The sequence below is a fragment of the Eleutherodactylus coqui genome, chromosome 1 (genome assembly GCF_035609145.1).
Source record: "Eleutherodactylus coqui strain aEleCoq1 chromosome 1, aEleCoq1.hap1, whole genome shotgun sequence".
Classification (NCBI taxonomy): Eukaryota; Metazoa; Chordata; class Amphibia; order Anura; family Eleutherodactylidae; genus Eleutherodactylus; species Eleutherodactylus coqui.
Window position 1 is genome coordinate 197,301,378 of NC_089837.1, and position 23,725 is coordinate 197,325,102.

The following is a 23,725-nucleotide window of genomic DNA, read 5'->3' on the forward strand; positions in this document are numbered from 1 at the left end:
TCTGTTGTGCTGCAAGCTTTAGAATGTATATTCAGATTTGATGGAGATAAAGGTATTAGTGACTTGCATGTATAGAATTCCTGTTATTACATTCAGAGTAGGGGAATCAGAATTCTGCACTTGCTGATGCATTTGCAGGGTAATGCTTGGGAATTACAAGTGTAGACAGCCCTGTAAGCTCCGAACGGGGTCAACTTGTAAAGACAACGATTCTCTCATCTATTACTGTATTTGTCCATTGCTCTTCGCATTCTTGGTGAAGTGACACATGCATGATTTTGCACATATGCCGATTGGGTTCTTTTATACACCTTACTTGAAGAAACTCATTTACGGCAATGCTAATAATATTAGAAGGATTGTAATAAAAACTGTGGAGCTATTACAGGAAGAATAAAAAGATTGGGCATCTATATCATCACAAGAGCTCATTTCAATATTAACCCTCTTTTATGATGCTACTTCATTCTTGTCAAGCATTAGATCACAAATTCAATTAAGTATCAAATGGTTACTAGGCAATGTCAGTCAGGAATAATGATAGAAATGAACTTCCGCACTTAAACCTTAGATCACTTGCTAGCGCTTCCATTTAAACTTTTTACCTTTGACTTGCTCCCCTTTTATGACGGAGGATGCCTCGGATCACACAGTATTTTGGCTTTGACAGCACTTATGTTACCTAATAAATACTGCTTAGTGTGAACGTAATTTGCAAATGTAAGTCACTCTAGTCTTGGCTCTTTATGAATCCCAATGTCTTTTGATAAGAATTTAAATTGCATGCACACCATCTGTCTGTATTGTAATCTGCGGTACAAGATATCAGCAGATTGATTTGCATTGCAAACCCACTTTAACAAACTACATTTCACTCCCTAAACCTGGAAAGCGTATCTCCTGAACAAGGTCTCTTCTGCAGCTTACAGTGGAATATTTAACCGCACAGAGCTCATTTGAGCTGCTAGAACACATAGAAGTTGGGAATTCTCCCAGTATTGAATTTTTTGTTCACATTAAATGCTGGTGCCAAATACTATCAATTAAAAGAGAAAATCGGAGACTGAAGAAAATGAAAACATTAACGTTTTATACCGGTTTTTGACACGATTAAGTCAAGTGCTGTTGGTTTCTTTTTCATTAAAGCGGTTGTCCCGCGAAAGCAAGTGGGGTTCAGCACTTCTGTATGGCCATATTAATGCACTTTGTAACGTACCTTGTGCATTAATTATGAGCCATACAGAAGTTATTCACTTACCTGTTCCGTTGCTGGCGTCCCCGTCTCCATGGTGCCATCTAATTTCAGCGTCTAATCGCCCGATTAGACGCGCTTGCGCAGTCCGGTCTTCTCCCTGGTGAATGGGGCCGTTCGTGCCGGAGAGCTGGTCCTCGTAGCTCCGCCCCGTGTGCCGATTCCAGCCAATCAGGAGGCTGGAATCGGCAATGGACCGCACAGAGCCCACGGTGCACCATGGGAGAAGACCCGTGGTGCATCGTGGGTGAAGATCCCGGCGGCCATCTTGCTAAGGTAAGAAAGAAGTCGCCGCAGAGCGGGGATTCGGGTAAGTACTAAACTTTTTTTTTTTTAACCCATCCCTTGTGTTTGTCTCGCGCCTATTGAAAAAAAAACAAAATGTTTCGGCGCGGGACAACCCCTTTAAGGGAATGCTGCCCTTGAGCTTCAGTATGGTGTCAGCTATCAATAAAGCAAGAAGGTAAGGAACAGAAAGACTTTTGTGGACCAAATTCAGCAATTAGTTTACAAGTGATTTTTGGCAAAATTTGCAGAGGTTCAAAAGCTGCATAAAAAAATTGAACAACAGATAGCTGCAAGTGAAAGTGTATCGCCATCATAGAAACTTATAGCATATCCTACAAGCCGGTAAGGGTGCTTTCACATCTGCGCTGGGGTTTCTGCCTTGTGCTTACCCCAATCACCCATGTCTCAGTCAATAATTGAAAAAAACCTAAGAGCAGGGGAGTAAAAAGAGAATAGGAAGCGTCAGGGTAAGAAAAAAAAAAAAAAGACAATAGTATCAGTATTCCCCCTTCCCAGTATGTGCAAGTTATATGAACTAGAAAGTCATCCATATGATTTATAAATTCCACAATGCATATGTATATAAATGTGAATTTGGATTCCATTGGATCGTCTGAGCGCTAAGTAAGGTATGCACGATTCAGCTCATTATTTCTTTAAACACCAGTTATTTTGGTTTTTTTCTTTATCATCCGCCCCTTCCAAGAGACATTTTTAAATTTTCCGTCAACACAGCTGTATAAGAGCTTTGTGTTTTTTTGAGTGATGAACTGTATCTTTTAATAGTGCTGTTTAATCTACTATATAATGTATGGAGAAGAAAAAGTAAAAACTTACCGTATATACCGGCGTATAAGGCGACGGGGCGTATAAGACGACCCCCCAACTTTCACCTTATACGCCGGGAATACAGCGGAGCAAAAAAAAAAAATCATTACTCACCTCCCCCGGCATTCTGCGGCGCTGCTGCAGAATGTCGCTCCCTCCTGGTCCCCGGCAGAGCATTGCTTTCTGGACGCAGGGCTTAAAATCCCCGCCTCCAGAAAACACACGTGCCTTCAGCCAATCACAGCCATTCAATGATGTCATTGAATGGCTGTGATTGGCTTACGGCGTGTGTTAGCTAATCACAGTATTAGCTTTCTGGAGGCGAGGATTTCAAGCCCTGCGTCCAGAAAGCAATGCTCTGCCAGGGACCAGGAGGGAGCGACAGCCTGCAGCAGCGCCGCAGAACGCCGGGGGAGGTGAGTAATGATTTTTTTTTTTTTGACACTTTCTTTTTTTTGTATTACCGGCGTATAAGACGACCCCCGACTTCAGAGCAGATTTTTCAGGGTTCAAAAGTCGTCTTATACGCCAGTATATACGGTAAGTGGGATGAAATAGAAAGACCCACAATTACATCATTGTTTCTGGGGTCTTGTTTTTATAGCATTCATAGTGCAGCAAAGATAAAATGTTAGCTTTATTCTGCAGTGCAGAACGAATGCGGCGATGCAAAATGTAAATAAGTTTTTTATATAATGCTTTTAAAATATCTATCATTCAAAATGTCTTCTGTCACCATGTTCTGAGACGGGCCTATATGAGGACTCGTTTTTTGCTGGGCGACCTGAAAATTGCATTGGTCGAATTTCAGGTACATACAATTTTCAAATTGCCTTTTATCCCCTTATAATTTTTTTTTTAGAGCAGGTGCCCCAAAACCAACAATTTTTGGTTTGGGTTTTTAATTTTTCTAATAACGTTCACCATGTGGCATAAATAATGCTACATTGTAATATTTCTAACTTTGTATGCGGTGATACCAATTATAGAATCATAGAATGGTAGAGTTGGAAGGGACCTCCAGGGTCATCTGGTCCAACCCCCTGCTCAGTGCAGGATTCACTAAATCATCCCAGACAGATATTTGTCCAGCCTTTGTTTGAACACTTCCATTGAAGGAGAACTCATCACCTCCTGTGGTAACCTGTTCCACTCATTGATCACCCTCACTGTCAGAAAGTTTTTTCTAATATCCAATTTGTGTCGCCTCCCTTTCAGTTTCATCCCATTGCTTCTAGTCTCGCAATGCACGTTCTGCCTGCATTACCTAGATGTCTGACCACAGAGCGCTTATAGGAGTATGTGGGGATGTCACTAAGGTGCAGGAGGAAGAATGCGGGCGACTTTGGAAGAGCAAAGTTCGTAATATGCTAAACCCAACAACACCAGGCATTCCCAGGATATATGAAGTATGGTTCCCTGTTCTGTCCTGCATCTCCAACAAAGTGGGGAAACAGATGGTGCCATTTTATGCAGGTGGGAGGGCACCCTACACCAGAGTGAGAGGATCTTGAATCCGGTCTCCAGAATCTTGCTAGACATGGAGGATTTATGTGTAAGGGATTAAATCTTAGATAATTGTTCTGGTGTAAATGATAGCGATAGATCTCTTCCCCATTCTAGAATATATGGTGGGGGTGGAGTTTTTTCATGCATAGTTAGTATGTTATATATGCACAAAAGGGTGTCATGAGAGGGACCAGACCCACTGCAGAGTTGTTCAAAGGGAATCTATGCTCTGGAGAATCCTTGGTCGGGGGCCCGGGGGGGGGGGGGGGGAAGGAAGTGTCTGATTTGGAGGCTTTGCCAGTAAGACAGGGGCGTAGGTTCTGTCATGTTTGCCAGTGTTTCTAGTGCTAGCCACTGCCTTTCTGCAATAAACTGCCCTAAATCTACCATTACAGACCCACAGATTAAATGTTCCAGGTCTGGAAAACACTCAGGAGAGAACCCCAAGAGTGGGGCCACTTGTGGGGTGGGTGCTGGCTTCTGGAGGGGTGTCTGCTTTTAGCCAAGGTAAAGCTTCCAGAGGAATAGGAGAAAACGTCTATTCCAATGTGATCCACTGTTTATCGTCTGTGTGCCTATTCCAGTCAACTACGCATAAAAGATGGGAGGCTTGGTGATAAGCTAACAGGTCTGGAAGGCCCAAACCACTCGTCTCCTTTGGCCTAGCAAAGGTGCTACGGGCTATACATGTGGGCTTGTCTGCCCATATAAATTTTGTGAGCAGGAAGGATGGGTGTTGGAAAAACAATCTGGATGGGCAATGCTTGGAGGGTGTATAATATTCTGGGAGGGGGAAACATTCATCTTGAATATCGAGCATCTCCCAAACCAGGAAGAGAGACCCTTCCTCCATGAATCTAAGTCTTTTTTAATGTTGTGTAAGAGGGTCGGATAATTTAGCTGCATGAAGGTCTGCAGTATCCGCTGTGCGGTAGACACCCAAATATTAGATGCTGTCCCTAGCCCATTTAAAGGAAAAGGAATCCTTCAACTCCGCCACCAGGGTTTGGGGTAGGGATATATTGAGAGCCATAGATTTTTGATAATTAATTTTGAAATGTGATAATGTGGCGCAGTATCAGAGATCATTTAAGAAGTTGGGCAGGGGTATGCGTGGAGACGATAGGAAGAACAACAGATCATCTACATATGCCACCATCTTGTGGACACCCCCAATATTGTTATTGGCATGAATATGTCCGAGGAGGTACTCCAAGCACAAGAGAAAGAGTAGCTGGGAGAGGGGGGACCTGTCTCGTAGCGTTGGAAATTTGAAAAGTGGAGGAGAACTGACCATTTGCTTTTACTGAAGAGGAGAGAGAAGTATAAACTAGAAATCCATTTCATCATGTTATGACCCAATCCCATGTGGCGGAGGATTTCGTGCATAAAATCTCAGTCAATCCTATCGAAGGCCTTGCGACATCTGTGGAGAGAAGGCATAGAAGGGAAATAGTTTTTTTTCCCCTGACGGATAATATTTATGGTTTTGATGGGGTTGTCTCGTGCCTTTCCCAGGGGGAAAAACCCACCTGGTCTCCATGTATCACATATTGGAGGTGGGCTGATAGGAGATTGGCTAGTATTTTTAAGAATAGTTTTAAGTCTACGTTTAAAAGGGATATGGGAAGGTAAATCTGGCACTGGGAGAGATTTCCCCCCTCTTTCGAGATAACCGTGATAAATGCATTCAGAGTATCTCTCGGTAGGCTGTATGCCCAAAGTAAGGGAATTGAAGGCTTCCAGGAAGTGAGGGGACAGGACTTTGGAGAATGTTTTAGACTATGATACCGTAAAACCGTCTGGGACGGGGGCTTTTGCCGTTTGGGATTCTTTTAATGTGAGAGTCAGTTCTTCTTGTGAGATGGGGGATCCTAGTACTTGTACTGCTTCATGAGATAGATCAGAAAAGCCTGAGTTTAAGAGATAGGCTTGGATTAACAATCTGCGAGAGGTCCGGTCTTGCTCTGAGAGAGGTGGAGACAGGTTGTAAAGAGATTGGTAATAATTCATGAAATATGTGTTGCAGCAGATGGAGACTATGGCCAGAAGTGGAAAAGATGTGTGGTATGTAGGAGTGAGTCCTCTCCTTTCATAATGCACAGGCCAGGGTACGAGTGGGTTTGTTACCGAACTCGTAAAAGTGTCTCCTGCATTTTGCGAAGAATCTCTTAGCCTGGGACATGTACAAGGAACGTACCTGCTCCCTTAATTGTGCTAGTTCCATTCCTTGCTCGGCGTTCAGGGTATGTTTATGGGCCGATTCCTAGGTCTGGATACGACCCAGGAGGTTCTTGAGTTGGGAACTACGTTCTTTTTCTAATTCTGGAGCCAATACTAATGAGGGAACCTCTAATAACAAACTTATGTGCCTCCCAGACAGAGCAGGGCAGCCTCTGGGGTTGAATTGTTTCTAAAGTTCTCATTTAGGCTATTTTGTATCTCGTTTTTAACTGCTGGCTCTTGTATGAGGGATTTATTAAGACACCATTGCCAGGTGTTTTTGTGTATAGATGAAAAGGAGAGCGAGAGGGAGATGAGGGCATGGTCTGAAAAAGATATGTTGTCAATGTGTGCTGATGTTATGAGGGGAAGATTCGCCTGTTGGACCAGAAAATAATCTATTCTAGAATAGGAGTTGTGGCAGCGGGAAAAGAAAGTGTAGTCTTTAGTTGAGGGATGGATGATTCTCCAGGCGTCTATCAATTGATGTTCATATAATGCCTTCCGAAATTTACAGTGTGTGGATGCGGGTAAGCTACTAATCCCTCAAGATGTATCTAAAGAAGGATAGGGCGGGATGTTTAGATCCCCGCCTAGTAATAGGGTACCCTCCCTGAACTGCATCAAGTCCTTCAGGGCCCCTTCCAAGGAGGAGGTGATCACCAAATCTATTTGCGTTAAAAAAAAAATCTCTATCACAAACTAGCTTATTTTCTTAATTCCTGAAAAATCGACAATTTGGGTGGTGTATTGAAATTAATGAGCTGTAGTATATCTTGAAAATAGTACCCTATGTCTGCATATAACTTAACACAACAGTCAACGAAAGGAAATGGTATCCCAAAAATCTAGTTAAATGTAGTTGCACAAAAAAATAAAAGAACTAAAGAGAATAAATACAACGAACTCCTTTATGCAAATGTCTTGTATTTATCACATCCTGCAGCAATAAAATATACAGTGTTAAACATTTGTGTCAGCATGGCGGGATTATTACAGGTTTCGCAGCAAACCTGTCGCAGCAGTATAATTGTGTTAGGTAATTCGCACTAGAGATTAGATTTCTAGAAGGAGGGAAGTATTATTGTACCTACTTTACAATCTTATTTTAACCACCAAGGAGTTTAAAGTCAAGGAGTGAGAACATGGGTATTACGTTTTATCAGAACTGAACATGATCGGAGCATAATTCCCTACATATGGATACATCTGAGTAAAGACTGGCTTATACCGTGTACAGGAACAGCAAGAGAATGCATACTTGTGGAGCTAACTGGCCAGTGAAATGATATAAAAGGTCCAGGTAACTGCGCTGCCATGGAATGTATTACAAGAGCACATATCGAACATGCAAGCTGTTAAAACTAATCTAACTTTAACTCTTTCCAATCCACTGTCTGACCTGTGAAGACATTATGGTTTAAGGCTGTACAGCTTCGATGTTGGAAGACGTCTGTCGGGGTTCTCTTACTGTGTATTGCCAGCCTCTCTGCTGTCAGAGCCTATCCAATGTGTCATCTCATGCAGTACTGGCTTTAGCTAGCATATAGCGCCGTTGTATTATGGCAGAAAAAGAGTAAGCCCCCTAGGAAAACCAGGATACCAATTGGATTGGAAAGGGTTAAAAAGTAAATGCAGGCAATAGCATTCATTATTTCCAACCATAAAAATAGAAATCTAGTGATACTGAACAAAAATGTGGTGGAAATTTCTCTATGCACCATTTTCACCCAAAAGAGGGTTAAAAAGTATACACTACCTCCTGTCAAAGCAATTGAATATGCTGATAATATTAATTAATTGCAAACACAAATATGAGAGAAATCACCAACGCATAGCAAAAAAAAGATGGAGGAGGCCTGTGTTAGTTGGCTTATTTCCTAGAATGTGATCCAGAATAGTCAGCAACTGTGTAGGTAGTTAATTATACTGCGTAAGAATGCATCACTCCACACTCCTAAAAATAACAAGTGCCTTCTCCTGGAATATGAAATGGCTGCACCAAGTATGTTCTTAAGGTTACAGGAATGATTGGTCGATGATGATGTGCCCTTTACCAACAGACATCCAGAGCGTCAGGATAGCTTTAGCACATCTTACAGAAGGACAGAAGGAGCTGACGTGTAGGTCAGGTAATCTTGTCAAGACAGCCAGCTGGGGGAATGTCATCCATTGCTTATGTGTATGTAGCATAGCATTACTCAGACATTTACTAATGCAATTACTCCAATTCCAGACAAATAAAGGAACTGAGCAATAAGCAGCATCTATTAATGTGCCAGCTGTTTGTAACATACATAACTTCCTAGCATGTGGCTGAAACAGTTGATATATGTATCATAATTAAGCATAATGATGTTAAAAGAATAATTAACTACAGCCATATGATTAACTATTCCCATAAGACCATCACTGAGCTCCTTCTACATCATAAACTAGGACTCTACAGGAAGAACAGTAAAGCAGCGCAGAACCTCAGCAAAGGGCTAATGAAGGCTAATCCGTTGATTTAGCATGCAAATTAGTGCTTCATCCTCATTTCCCTGCATATAAAAATAAAGAGTACAGTATATCAAGTGTATCATTTACTGAAGGCTATTAAAAGGATGCAGTCCTAAAAATCCAGACAGACTGTGACAATATCACACTACTGCCTGTACATCTCTAACTGAAAATAAAGAAACAGACCATCGAAGGCGATACAGCAACGGTCCTTATCACAGGCAATCAAGGGTGACCTTGTAGAAGATGAAAATGTGGAGTCACCTTAATGGCCCATCTACATGCAATAATTATCGCTCAAGATTCATTTGAATGATGGCATATGAGCAATAACCGTTGTGTGTAAACGCTGCCATCGTTCAGTCGTCAGCTGAATGATGATTTTAAGGTGAGCTTAAAATCCATTGTTCAGCCAGAGAGAGATAATAGAGACCGCACGCTCGGTTCTGCACAGGAGTCAGAGATTACATTGTATTCAGCAGATAGCCCATGCGAGGACAATGGAGCGGTGTGCAAATGAAGCTGATAAAGTGTTAATGGACATTTGTATCCATTAACACTTTATGCAAAACGATCGCTAAAACGGTCAATCTTTCAATCGTTTGAAAGATTGTCTTTAGATGTAAATGGGCCTTAACATTCTACATAATAATTGCCAATTACAGTATGAACCATTAGATCTCAGGTGTCCAACACAAGGCCCACTGGCCGAATCCAGCCCTCCACCTCATTTTCTGTGGCCCGCCTGCTGTGCAGTAAGTTCCCTCACCTCCGTGCTGTTGTCAGTATGCGATCTTCTATCGGCTTGTTCTGTCTAGTGCAGACAGTAATAGAGGAGTGTCGATAGCAGACTGACAACGGCCGCGAAGGAGGGAAGAAGACTGCAGAGAACGAGAGCGGCGCTGAGGAGGAGCAGGTGCAGGGTGAGGGCCTGGTCAGCGCTGACCTCCTCTCACCAGCCCTCCCTCTGTTCATGGCTGCAGGCCTGGGAGACATCAGGGGCCCAAGTATGCAGGAGGGGCCCAAGTATGCAGGAGGGCCCCAAGAAGGACTGAGAGCAGCTGGTATACCTGCCAGTGGGAGCATATTGGATGCAGGTAAGTATAAAAATGCAGAAGTGTCCTTGTGTGTATACATGTGTATGTGCACGTGTGTGTGTGTGTGTGTGTGTGTATACACACACACACACACACACACACATATATACATATATATATATGTGTGTGTGTGTGTGTGTGTCTGTACGTATATATGAATAGTGTGTGTCTGTGCGAATATATGTATAATGGTGTGCTTCTGTGTGTATATGTGTAGAATAGTGTGCATCTGTGCGTATATGTGTAAAATAGTGTGCGTCTATACTTAGAATAGTGTGCGACTGTGTATACATATATATGTATAATAATAGTGTGCGACTGTGTATACATATATATGTATAATAATAGTGTGCGCCTGTGTGTATATATATGTATAATAGTGTGCGCCACTGGCCACTATGGGGGACCTTACTACCAATCGGGCCACTATGGGGTTCACTTTTTCTATACTGTTTTACAATTAGAATCGGCCCTTTGAAGGCAACCATAAGGCGGATGTGGCTCTCGGCGAAAATGAGTTGTTTGACACCCCTGCATTAGATACTGCATTGTGTATAAAGTTTTAATTCTTTTGCAACAATTTCAATCACTTTGTGAGACTGAGAATCGAAAGCCATTCTGGTCAGAGTAGTCCTCGCTGGTGGACTTGAGCCATTACATAGATTTGGTATTCATCTACCATGTAATACACTTGGTCATTGCACTACATGTCTGGCTGGCATCCCTGAACATAATGAGCTCTTAGCTAGAGCTGCCAGTAGCAGGATCAACACCAACCTGCTGACTGCCATAGCCGCTCCAATCAGGAAGGGGTTATCTCTGATAATGCAACCCTTTTAACTTTGTTTCTCAGCCATAATATTTTTGATACTTTATATAATAGATTTGACTTTCGCACAAAAAAAATCCTGTGATTTTATCGCAGGCGGCAGCGATGCGATATTCTCAAGAAAAAGCAGTGCTGATGCTTAAAAATCGCAGGAACAAAGATGTGATTTTGTCGCAATTTTCGCATGGCAAAAACGTGATGGCTCGTTTGAAACTACCCTTAATATCGCATAAAAAATTAGATTTTCTGACAAACAAGCATTTGTTAGTTTTACGGCTGCACCTTCATACGAGCAAATGATCGGGGGGATGAATATTTGTTTCAGATCATCTGCTGGTGTGAAAGGTACAAGAAGCGAGAGAACACACAGTCTTTTATTGATTTTGCTGTTATTTGCATTTAAAGTTAAATTAGAGTTCCAAGATACAAGACTAAATGTTTCTCACTTCATAAACAACTGTGCCCATCTGAAACCATCAACGAGGCATAAGTGAAAATGTTTTTATTCAATTACACGAAAAGGTCACTTTAAGCACGCTGCAACTTTGACATTTTAAATGGATTTAGCACAGGCTAAATTATAAACTTTGTGACTTGCCGCCAGGCAATACATTGTGTTCCATATCTGTTAAAAGCAGTTGTGTTATTTACTGAGAAAAATACGCACAGCATACTTTAACCCTTTGCAATCCAATTTTGGATTCAGGGTTTCCTAGGGAGCTTTCTCTTACTGCCATTACACAATGGCGCCATCTACTGGCTAGAGCCAGTACTGCGGTGTGGGACATGCTGGGGAGACCCCCGACAACAGAGCGGCCAGTAATATACAGTAAGAATACCCTGCCGGACGTCTTCCGACATCGGAACTGTACAGGCTTCAATCCGAATGTCTTCAGACGTCAGACAGTGGATTGGAAAGGGTTAAAATTACTGAGTATTTACGGATGATATCTGTTAAACAGGTTTGCTGTCTTACAAACTATGCCTGCAATCAAAACTTGGTAAAGCAGGTTAAAAACATATAACTTTGCTACATGAGAACATATGTTAGCCTGCACATTGTGATTTAAGCAAGGTCAGGTAATGTGAGATCAAAATTGGCTCCCAGTACCAGGCACTTCATGTGCACCGCACAACATTGGGATAGACCTCGTTTCCTCAGTTTATTGTCTGCCAGGTTTATAACCAGGCTAAAAGGATGAATGTAAGCATCATAAAAATAAAACCTCAAGCATTCAGCAGTACTTAAAGGGAATGTCTCTCTCACACAATATTTAGAACTAGAAAGTGAAGCATACTCCATTTCTTTACTAAATTTTTATTTTCCAATTGTAAAACCTAAATTAAAAAATATATATATATTGTCTGTACATGACAATAAAGAGCGGGTGGCTGCTATCTTCTCTTTGCTGCAAAGATACACTTACAGCAGCGTCATGTTGCATTTGCACAATGGACAAGAGCTGACCCATAGACTTTTGTGGGAGATGTTCTAGGCATGTTCTGTGACCTTTGCAGAGGTCACAGGCTGGCTAAGTAGATAAGCTGTGACCATCAGATACTCTGAATGGTGGATCCAAAAATTATTACCTCCTTTGTGACCGACGATACGCCTTTTGACGGCCTGTATCGGCAGCCTATGTATGAAGAGAGATCGCGGGGTGATCTCGCTTCACACAGTGTGGGCGCCGGCTGTTTCTTACAGCGGACAAGCAGTGGCAACTGCCCCGATAAGCGGCGCAGTGTTGATCCTTTAAATGCCCCGAATGAGGAGATCGCAGTGAGCTGTGTGGGTGTCATGGCAGCCGGGGGGGGGGGGGGTCTTCTGAAAGGCTGTCATAGCAGAATGCCTAGCAAGCCACCCCCGTGGCGTGGCTTGAAAGACTGCCTGCCTGGTCGCAGTATGATGTAATGCTATTGCATTACATCATACTGCATTAGCGATCAAAGCATTGCAAGTTGCTGTCCCCTCTGGGAACTTAAAAATAAAAGCAAAAATAAGAACGATAAAGTGTTACTAATTATTTTTTTAAAAAGTAATAAAGGTAAAAAAAAAACTGTTGCCATACTTATAATAAAAGAATCTAAATCATAAAACAAAAATACATATTTGGTATCGCTGCGACCATAAAGTCGGATCTATCAAAGTACAAAAAGGAACCCGCCATAAATGCTCTTTTTGGTCATTCTGTCTCCAAGAAAAAATGCAATTAAAAGCGATTAAAAAGTCGTATGTATTTCAAAATGGTACCGACGCAAACTATAGAACATCCCGCAAAAAAAATGAGCCCTCGCACAACTATGTTGATGAAAAATAAAGTAATTGCGTGCAGAAGATGGCAGCAGAAAATAATTTTAAATAATGTAATGTCTTTGAAAAAAAATAATAGTACAGCAAAAAAAACTACAAGTTTGGTATTGTAGCAATCGTACTGACCCAAAGAATAAAGTTATCATGCCATTTTTATTGCAGTTTGTGCGCCGTAGAAACAAGGCGCAGTGAAAGTTGGCGGAATTTGTTTCTTTTTTCATTTTACTCCACTTAGAATTTTTAAAGTTTTTCAGTACCGTATATTCCGGCGTATAAGGCGACTGGGTGTATAAGACGACCCCCCCAACTGTCGCATTATACGCCAGGAATACAGTGTAAGAAAAAAAAAAAAGCAGTACTCACCTACCCCGGCGTTCTGCGGCGCTGCTGCAGGCTGTCGCTCCCTCCTCGTCCCCGGCAAAGCATTGCGTTCTGGATGCGGGGCTTGAAAACCCCACCACACGGCGTCAGCCAATCACAGCCATTCAATCATGTCATTGAATGGCTGTGATTGGCTAACTCAGGCGGTGTCAGCCAATCACAGCCATTGAATCATGTCATTGAATGGCTGTGATTGGCTGACGCCGCCTGAGTTAGCCAATCACAGCATTAGCTTTCTGGAGGCGGGGATTTCAAGCCCCGCATCCAGAAAGCAATGCTCTGTCGGGGACGAGGAGGGAGCGACAGCCTTCAGCAGCGCCGCAGAACGCCGGGGAGGTGAGTACTGCTTTTTTTTGTATACCCGGCGTATAAGACGACCGCCGACTGCAGAGCAGATTTTTCGGGGTTAAAAGATCTTATATACCGGAATAAACGGTACTTTATATGGTATATTAAATAGTACCATTGAAAAATACAACTCATCCCGCAAAAAACATACAGTGACGTCGATGGTATAAATAAAGGAGTTATAATTTTTTTTAAAGTGGGGAGGAAAAATGAAAATGGAAAAACTAAAAAAAGCTTGGTCACTGTGGTGTTAATACACTGTATACAGCCTAGTTTAGACACGATTATCGCACAAAAACTCTTTTCAGCGATAATCGTTGTGTGCCTTTAAGCGCAAGGTGATCGCTCAAACGTTGAAGAGATCCCTTTGTGCTGCGAGCGGGGAATGCAGAAGACAAGGGGGGCCGCTTGACTTTTGCATCCAGATGTTCACCGCTCGGAGTGTCTGGCTGTTATACAGCTGAGCGCTCCGAGTGGGGGATGCAGAACACAGCTGGAACACTTTATTCTTCATGCCCCGCCTGTGTTCAGGGAGTGGGATACAGCTGAAACAATAGTATCAGCTGTATCCCGCTGTGAATCTCTGATAAATGATCGCTGATCTTTTAGCATACTGATCTTTCAGCATAATTGTTTAATTCTTGGATTTGAGAATACGCTTTACTAAATCAATTTCCATTAATGCAACATAGGCAATGCTATTCATTAACAATTGGAAGGGATGAATTATAATGTACATAAAATAAGTTTCTGATTGCATCGATGTATAAATGTATTTGGGCAGGAAATTCTCTTCAGGCTGAGAGTTGGTTGGATTGCACTATACTTGTTTGAGATCAGTGAAATATATGAACATGCAATCAGCACTTACAATTCAGCTCAAGTAGAAAAGGCTTAGTTACTAACAGACAAAATCAAAGTACTTCATGTCTTCTGGAAACAGTTTAACGTCTGAGTGCATAAAAAAAAATCAATGGGTATGTATTATTCCTTACACTTATTAAACAACTAACTAACTACTTCTAAATCATTAGAGGAGTTTAAAAGGGGACTTGATGTCTTTCTGGAGAGGAAGGATATTACAGGATATAAATCTTAGGTTATTTGCTAATCCGGGTATACAGGCAGGTAGGAACTATTAGGGGTTGATCCAGGGATTAGTCTGATTGCCATAGGGAGTCGGGAAGGAATTTTTTCCCCATAAGGGCTAATTGGCTTCTGCTCTTGGGGTTTTTTGCCTTCCTCTGGATCAACACAGGAGGATAGACAGGCTGGACTAGATGGACATTGTCTTCATTCGGCCTAACGAACTATGTTACCATGTTACTATGTTACTGTATATAACACCACTTTGAATAGCTGCAATGGATGCAAGGAATATTCCAATTGCCAGATTGGAGTTAGGAAAGTTTTTTCCCCCCTTAAATGGGGAAAATCGGCTTCTACCTCATTGGGGTTTTCTTTCCTTCCTCTGGATCAACATTGGGGGGTAATAGGCTGAACTGGATGGACATATGTCTTTTTTCAGTCTTACATACTATATTAAAGATGGAAAAGAATTTATTTTCCTAAAAAAGTAATAGAAATAGTATTACAACTTTCATGAGGCTTGCATGTGACATTAAATAGGGAATTATTCCTAAAATTAGTTCAATTTCCACAAGCCCTTCACGCCGGCAGCAATGGAGGTTGCTCTCCCCCTTCTGTAGGGACAGGAACACAGACTGGTTAAATAGCCCCTCCCCTATACACTCCGCAGTGTTTTCTAAATTACTACATTGATTTAACACAACACTTGTTTATTTTCCCTTTTGTCTCTGGATATACTAGTAAAGAAGGAACTAGTCATGGAGGGCTTGTGGAAATCGAACTAACAGTAGCAATAATTCTCTATTTCCACTATGGAGACATAACAAATAAGCATCTCCTAGGGTGGGACAACAGCTGGCATGACTTTTCATCTGAATCTGAAGTCTCTGCTAGTTCTGACATCCAGTCTACAATGTTTTGTGAAGCTGTGAGCGTTTTTTCATGGTGCAACTCTGTAAAACTATTCGAGGCATGTTTCTGCCTTCTCAGTCCAGGGAGAAGAGACTTGCTTTTGTAGAGTGGGCCTTAATGAGAGTTACAACAGGTTTGTCCTGGAATCCATAGGCTTCTTTAATTGCTGATTTAATCAAATTTGCAAAGGTGCTCTTTGATGTCTTTTTGACTCAGTTCTTAACTCCACTAGTTAGTGTACAATAGTTCTTCTAGGTTATGGAATCTCCTTTCTTCTTGGGATCCTTACCAAAAGAGGGAATAACAATGAACTCATTTTTATGTAATTCTGACACGATCTTCAGAAGAAAAGATGGGTCAGGCTTTAAATTACTTTATTTTCAAGCACTTTTAGGAAAGGCTACTTGACAGATAAAATCTTGATCTCCTCTTCCTACCAGATGTAGTTATGACTAGGAAGATCCCTGCCTAACAGGACAGGAACTTAATGTTTGATGACTCAAGTTACGACCAACAGGACCATATTCAAATCCCAAGGTCTAATAGTCTCATACAAGATACAGTCTTGATAAACCTGCTGATTAACTTATCTATTAACAAACAGCCAAAAAAATAAAGCTGATGCATGCACTTTTAGGGGTGCTATAGCTGAGGCAGACATTCTAGCCCCTCTTAAAGGAACTCCAATATAGGTGGTATGTTGGGTTCTTGTAAATCCAGGTATTATGAGCTACAATATGCACAGAATTTTCCATACTCTATGGGAAAATCAGCTTGTCAGGGTACAGAAATAGAAATGGAGACATTAATGAACAAGGAGGGAATGCATAAACAAATTCCATCTACTCATGAGACAGTGCATCTACCCCTAGTGGCTCATTCGCTGGATTTAGGAAGAGAAATCAAGACAACGGTTTTCCTTTTTTACCTGTTTCTCTTCTGGAAAGCTCTTATTTCAAAATCTTGTCCAGTTCTGGACTGAACTCATTTGCAGTGAAAACCTATTGAACAAAGATTGATCTTGGATAGTGTGTAGCCAGACCAAAGCTTTAGCCACAAGGCTTTGCGGGTCGAGTTGGTAAGTATTCAAGTCTTTGTGGCAAATCTTACTGAGGCTGCATCCGCAAGGGCAAAAAATCTTGCTACAAAATCATTGCTACATTGTGAAGCCCATGGTTTCCAATGGGTTCTTTCACATGAGCGATGTTTTGTAGCCCGTGCGGATGCAGCCGCATTCTGCCAAGGCATAATTGAGAAAGCCCCTGTCCATTTTAAGTAAGAGAATCAACTTGATCAGTTGTTCTTTAGAGGTTTTTACTTTTTGTTGGTTTTCAAGCTGGTCCATCCAGATCTTTACAGAACGCGTCAGTGAAGTAGTGCGAGTCTGGATAACAGCTGCAAAGCCTCACAGTCCTTTTTTAAAAGATGGTCGGTCTTCCAGTCCAAGGAATCACATAGATGACATTAAAATTCAAACAGGATAGTACTACATTTCACTGCCTTGGCCGTCTAAATTACAATTATTGGAGTCTCTTCCATAAAGAAGAATCCTCTTCATCAAAAGGGCAGTATGTTCTTCATTATTCCTAAATTCCATAGAAACCATTGTTCTTTTTCCATTCCACTAGGAAATATGGTAACTCATTAACTTAATATTGGAATATACCTGGAACACTCCTCTTCTCTGCCATGACTCCCTCCCCTTCAAAAACATTTAATTCTAGATAAACCTTTGTTTCTTCATCTCCTGTACATCCATAGTACTATGTACCACTTTAAGTAGGGAATCTGTCTTCTAAGTCAAAGTAGTATTTATTCATCATCTTGCTGAGGCTTTGAGGACATATACTTCCCTCTCTCAATTTCTCAGTCAGAATCAAGTAACTCTTGAGCTTCTATCTCTAAGAAGGAGATCTGACCGATCCTTGCATATTTCCTTGGGGGTTCACTGGCACTGGCAGAAAGGGGTCTAGATAGTTTGGCATTGAAGATTGAATCTCTTCCCTTAGGATAGTTTTAGTATCCTCTCTAAGGGACATCTGTTCATCTTTAAGAACCTGATCAATAAACGTAAAACATAGCATTTTCTTAGCATATGATTCCTTCATATAGACATTGCAGGACGAAGCACATAGGAGAAGGGGTTGATAGGACACAGGCCCTACTCACAGTGCTGACTGTTTTTTTCCCACATTTTAAGTACCATTCCGGATCTTTACGCTGCCTAAATAATTATGCTAATTCAGGCATTCTTACAACGTTACCTATGAGCTGTGATAGAATGCCACACTTATATTGTAATATAAAGCTAAAGAAATATTCTTGGGATGTTTCTTTATTCATATAAAAGCTCAATAAAAATGCATCTACCATTCTGCACAAAGCTTTCCTACTCCGAGTCACAAGACATTGTTGTAATGGAATAAATGTGGATTAATAAATAAAAGTTATTCCCTAAAGAGATATAGCAGCTGTTGTAAAGAGAAAACATAAGGTTCAGTTAGAAGGCAGATGACCTGGTGTAATCAAGTGCAGAATCTAGTACAAAGTGACTTCAAGGTTATAATAATGGTTGGACTTTATGCCAGCAGCATATGTATATCAGGAGTATAACCTGAAATATATAGGTATTAGGAGGAGACGTATAGAAGAAGCACACAAGAAATTCTTCAGAAATTCTTCCAAGATTAAACATACTCAGAGATTTTACATTAGGTGTAAAACCAAATGCAAAATCAGTCTTTATAAACACAAACAGATACATTTACATGTATGTACAAAGTATAGGATTTTCTGTAGAAACGTTGCATTGACACATCTTTTTCCTCACATCCCTGTTATTCTGTTAAGTGAAATCATCATCTGCAGTATTTTATTTCGGAGTTTTTCAACATGAATAGTTACCAGAAAAGGTTTTTATGTTCTGTACAAGCATATGCATGAGGAACATTGTATACTTGTTTATATGCAACAGACAGGTCATGAAATGTTCCAGGCTGCACATTCTGCACTTTTTTTTTCCAGCCTCCAGGTCACTAGCAGTCTGATAATGCTCTGCGTCCTGGATCCATTTTATATCCACTGCCATAAAGAAAAACTGACTTTCTTGTCCATAGCAACCAATCACAGCACAACTTTCACTTTGTAGTGCAGAATACGAAATAAAAGCTGCACTGTGATTGGTTGCTATGGGCAAGAAATACAGTTATCCTTTATGACAAATGACAAAACTGACCCATTCACTGCAGGACACAGAACAGAGTCAGAGTGCTGGTTCTATGATCTGGAGGTCGGAAGAAAGGTGCAGAATACACAGGTACAGTGGATGAGCTACAGAACTGGACTAATCAAAGTAGAGATACTCCTAAAAGACATAATAGGCACAGTGCTTCCTTGAACAGTAACCCAATCAACAGGATAAGTAAGGTAAAATTAATTCCGCTCACTTTTTTTCGTTGTGCTACAACCACTCCACAATATGGATAAGCTGAACACAACACCAAGAGTATTCATTAAAAATAGGAATGTGCTCTCCAATGGGGATAGCAAGAATCTTCACCCACACACCAGGATGTGAAAGATTCGGTTGGTTTGAACCAGAGATGCGTTTTGCATATGCCTGTGCATTGAGGAAGGAGCCATACGCTCCAAAACACATGGCTTTGACTCAAATAAATAGAAACTTTCTTATCCTGGTCTGTTGGTGAGATTCTTGCCATCTCCACTGGGGAGAGCATTCCTAATTTAGATGGATACTCTTGCAGTTGTCTTCACAGTAGAGGTCAGTGATATTTGATCAAGTTCCCTAAAATAAACACCAAGAATACTTCACAAAAGTAAATTATTACTAATAAAACACTGAAAGTCCGTATGTAAGCTGCCTGATGTTAAGGAAATTCTTTAGGGCTTTTCCCCACTAGCGTTTTTTTTAATGCTGTGATATCGCTGCTTGTTTTTCAAAGGAAACTTTCTAAAGTTAAAATCGTATTGCACAAAAAAAATCGTTAAAAAAAACGCTAGTCGGTAAAAGTCCTTAGAGTAAAAAATTAAAGAAGCCACTCTAAGCCGCTGTTCAAGGAAAGAGCTGGGTCCAGGCATAGATAGCGTTAAAGTATACATACTGTACTATAGGTAAAAAAACAAAACATGCAGCCCAGGTAGAGAGCAGCTCAATGCATGTAGTACAGTACATCTAGCACAGGCAGACAGATGAACAGTACATCTAGCACAGACAAACACTATGTTGGTACACTAATGAGTCCTTTTATACAGGCAGATTATTTCCTGCAATGACTGCCGGTCACAGATATAGCAAGACAACTGGCATTTGCTGGTTTTAAATTTACAATTACTGTGCAGTGGTTTGCATGGACGATCACTTATACCAGTGTTTCCCAACTCCAGTCCTCAGGGACCCCCAACAGGTCATGTTTTCGGGATCTCCTATAGTAAGAACACCTGTGGCAATGTCTGAAGCTCGGACAATAATTACATCACCTGTGCAATACTGAGGAAACCCTGAAAACCTGACCTGTTGGGGGTCCCTGAGGACTGGAGTTGGGGAACACTGACTTATACGAACCAGTTTACATTATTGTAATAGGCACATCCCATTTACAAGAGGGACTGCGCTACTAACAATGGATCATTTCTGCACTTGCAGGAAAGATACGGAGAAAGATAAATTAGTGTTTTCTCATTTCTAACTTGGTCACCAAGTACTTTTCCGTTGTGATTGGAAAGGAGCAATCAAAAATGTAATCGTTCAGCCGATCACCAGTCTGTACTAAATGGCTCAATGAAGACAACCAATTAGTGAATGAACTTCAGCGGTACTTACTGATTGGTTCAGCTTGCCTACACTGCACTGATTCACAGGTGTTTCACCAGTGAACTGCACACACTGATTGGTTAGATTTCCAGCAAATCAACAGAGTATTACTGGAGTTACGAGTATTGTAAGCTACTACATAGCTCATGTTAGTTTTCAATTGTACTCCCAGTCCCTGTGAAGCCACATTTCAGGACTTTTGCTCGATTACAGGCTTAATTTCAAGTGACATTCTCTATTAGGCATCCTGGCACTTAAAGGGGTTGTCCCGCGCCGAAACGGGTTTTTTTTTTTCCAACCCCCCCCCCCCGTTCGGCGCGAGACAACCCCGATGCAGGGACGTAAAGAAAGCTTACCGGAGCGCTTACCTTAATCCCCGCGCTCCGGTGACTTCAATACTTACCGGTGAAGATGGCCGCCGGGATCCTCTGTCTCCGTGGACTGCAGCTCTTCTGTGCGGTCCATTGCCGATTCCAGCCTCCTGATTGGCTGCAATCGGCACGTGACGGGGCGGAGCTACACGGAGCCAGCATTCTGCACGAGCGGCTCCATAGAAGACTGCAGAAGACCCGGACTGCGCAAGCGCGGCTAATTTGGCCATCGGAGGGCGAAAATTAGTCGGCTCCATGGGAACGAGGACGCTAGCAACGGAGCAGGTAAGTAAAAAACTTTTTATAACTTCTGTATGGCTCATAATTAATGCACAATGTATATTACAAAGTGCATTATTATGGCCATACAGAAGTGTATAGACCCACTTGCTGCCGCGGGACAACCCCTTTAAACTTTAGGCTATTTTTAATACCTGGCAGCATCTGAAAATTGATTGGCAAGATCTTACCAATTGTGCCTGGCATATGACATCAATCAGCTTGAACACAGTGTGAATTTTCTGAACAAATGTAAAATGCACAAACTTTAAAAGCTACTCCGTTTGACAAGGCCATATTTAACGTATGCTACGTGCGGTACGGGGTTCAGCATTTTGTGATGTAATCTCAATAATACTGTATAAAATCTCTCTTCTGTTACTACATCAATAATATATTTATCTATAAAAGGTGTTTGCGTAAAACAGTATACCTTTATCTGAGAAAAAGGACGATCGTAGCTTCCAACAAAGAGCAATCCAACATTCTGAGTCAGAAGCCTAGAGGAGAAAACAAAGGACATTCAAAACTATTTCTTACATCTTCAAATAATACTTGGCACAACAAAAAAAATCTAATTACATATACTAAGAATTATAGTTTTCTTTTAAGTAAGCTTGGCAGACTTTAATACAGTATTTATTGTATAATCTAAGCAACTAATATAGCAGACAGCTGGTAAAGAAAACAATCAAGAAACTGTCTGCTTTTTATTCGGCATCAACAATTTATATAACTACCATCCAAAATTTATAGCAATAGAAGAATCCCCAGTAGCTTACACAGAGGAAAATACAAACATACCTATGGAAAGGAGGGCAAAGACAAATAGAAGAGATGGTAGGCCTGAGTTATGAGGACACTAATTTCAGCCAGAAGGTACTTCACTCAGATGGTTATGGAGTGCATATGGCTACACATACGGGTAGATTGGAATTGCAATTACTGTTCATACACCAACAGCTAAATCAAAGCATTGCTCCCGTGTCTGAAACTCAGTGCAATGTATTAGGATGTATTGCCACACAACCCACAAACAATTGCTAGTGTTACTCATCATCAATTCAATGAAATGTAATTTTGGCTGCCTCATCAGTGCCTAGATAAATTACAAGGCTTTTCTACAAATGTACTGCAATAAGGTATCTAAAAAAGTTCCATAAATATGGTTGACCTGTCTACTTTCTAGTAACATTCTAAAAGTTAAAAATTTTAATCCTCTTCCTACTTGTTTTTGTAAACAGAAAAGAAAGAAGGAAACAGTTTAAGGGAATGGGTCATTAGAAAATGATGTATTGTTTAAGGGCTCATGCCCACGGCCGTGATGGACTCCGCCAGCGGAATATCGCAGTGGAGTCTATCACGGCCCCCCACCTTAAAGACCCCATACTCACCTCCCGGATCCGCTGTGCGCATCCCGCCTGACGCGCCTGCATCGACTACAATGCAAGCCGGCCACGCATATTCCCGCGGCAAATAGAGCATGCCACGGTTTATTTCACGTGTGGAATTCCGCAGTGTGAACATTGAGCTATTAGGTTCAATAGAAGCTTATAGCTGTGGTGAAATCCGGCCGTGGGCATGAGCCCTTAATCAAGTTTTTAAGTGAAACTTTTTTGTAATTTTTGTTGATTTAAATTTTCTATGTTATCATGTTATATTTAAAAAATCCTAATATCTTGTAGTTATTCACATGGCAGTGAGGATCGATCAGTGAATGGAGGCAGATAAGGCTGGATATCGCTCTGGTCACAGTCCGTCGCTACAGGTATTTACACCCGTGATCTAACGGGAATCTGAAGATTATCATTCAGTGTAAAAGGGCCTTAATAGTAGTCGGGACACTTCCATATGGAGACAACAGAGAGAACACATTGACTTCTATGAAGAGGCATGCTCTGGAACCTGTGTGGAGATCCTGTGTTATCTATTTATTCATCTGTTTCACCTTTTGTTGTAATCCTGCCTGTCATGCTAATGAGATCACGATTGAATAGTTTTCTATACAGAAAAGGATGCATTGGACTATCACGAGGCTTATGTCCAGTTTAGATGGGAGGACAGTCGAGTCGTGCTGACATCACTGCTAAGGTCATTAGCGCTCGTGCAGAGAGTTTAGACAGGCAGAGATCCCCGCTGGATTGCGGGCTCCTAGCTGAGCGCTTTACCTTCTATGTGATGTGCTCAGTGGGGAGCGTTTACATGCAGCGAGAAGCAAGCAATCCAGCGATGGCGTTTATGCTGACTGAAAGTGAACGAATAGTAAATGATATGTTTTGCATTCAAACAGGACGATTATCACTCAATTTAGTTAGTTTGAGCGATAATCGTCCCGTGTAAATGCCCCTTTAGTGGCCAGACTGAAAAGTACAGGTTCTTAGAATCTCTTTTATTATACATAGTGACATGAAAAATTAAAAAAAATCAACACAATTAGAAAAATGTGCAACATAAAAACTTGATAGAAACAGAAGGTTATTTTCTGATGACACATTTAAGTGTGCCCCAGTGATGGCCTAATGGTAGATTGTGATTTACTGATCTAGGTTTACCAGGCAGTTCCCTTGCTTCATCACAGAAATGAGAAAACTATCCCCTTTACAGGTTTATGTTTCAGTGTGTCTGTCACCAGTCTTCTCTAATGAGAGGTTCATTGGCAAATGTTATAGGAAGTC

The 23,725-nt window shown here is 41.3% G+C and overlaps 1 protein-coding gene across 2 annotated transcripts in view; it reads right to left on the reverse strand.

Annotated features, from left to right (window-relative positions):
- The window catches only part of RNGTT (RNA guanylyltransferase and 5'-phosphatase), a 347,964-nt gene that overhangs the window by 19,816 nt on the left and 304,423 nt on the right, over window positions 1-23,725 (reverse strand). For both annotated transcript variants that reach the window (XM_066605238.1, XM_066605244.1), the window contains one exon: window positions 21,484-21,550. In XM_066605238.1, coding sequence (XP_066461335.1) covers window positions 21,484-21,550 — 67 coding nt within the window. The remainder of the gene's footprint in view (window positions 1-21,483; window positions 21,551-23,725) is intronic.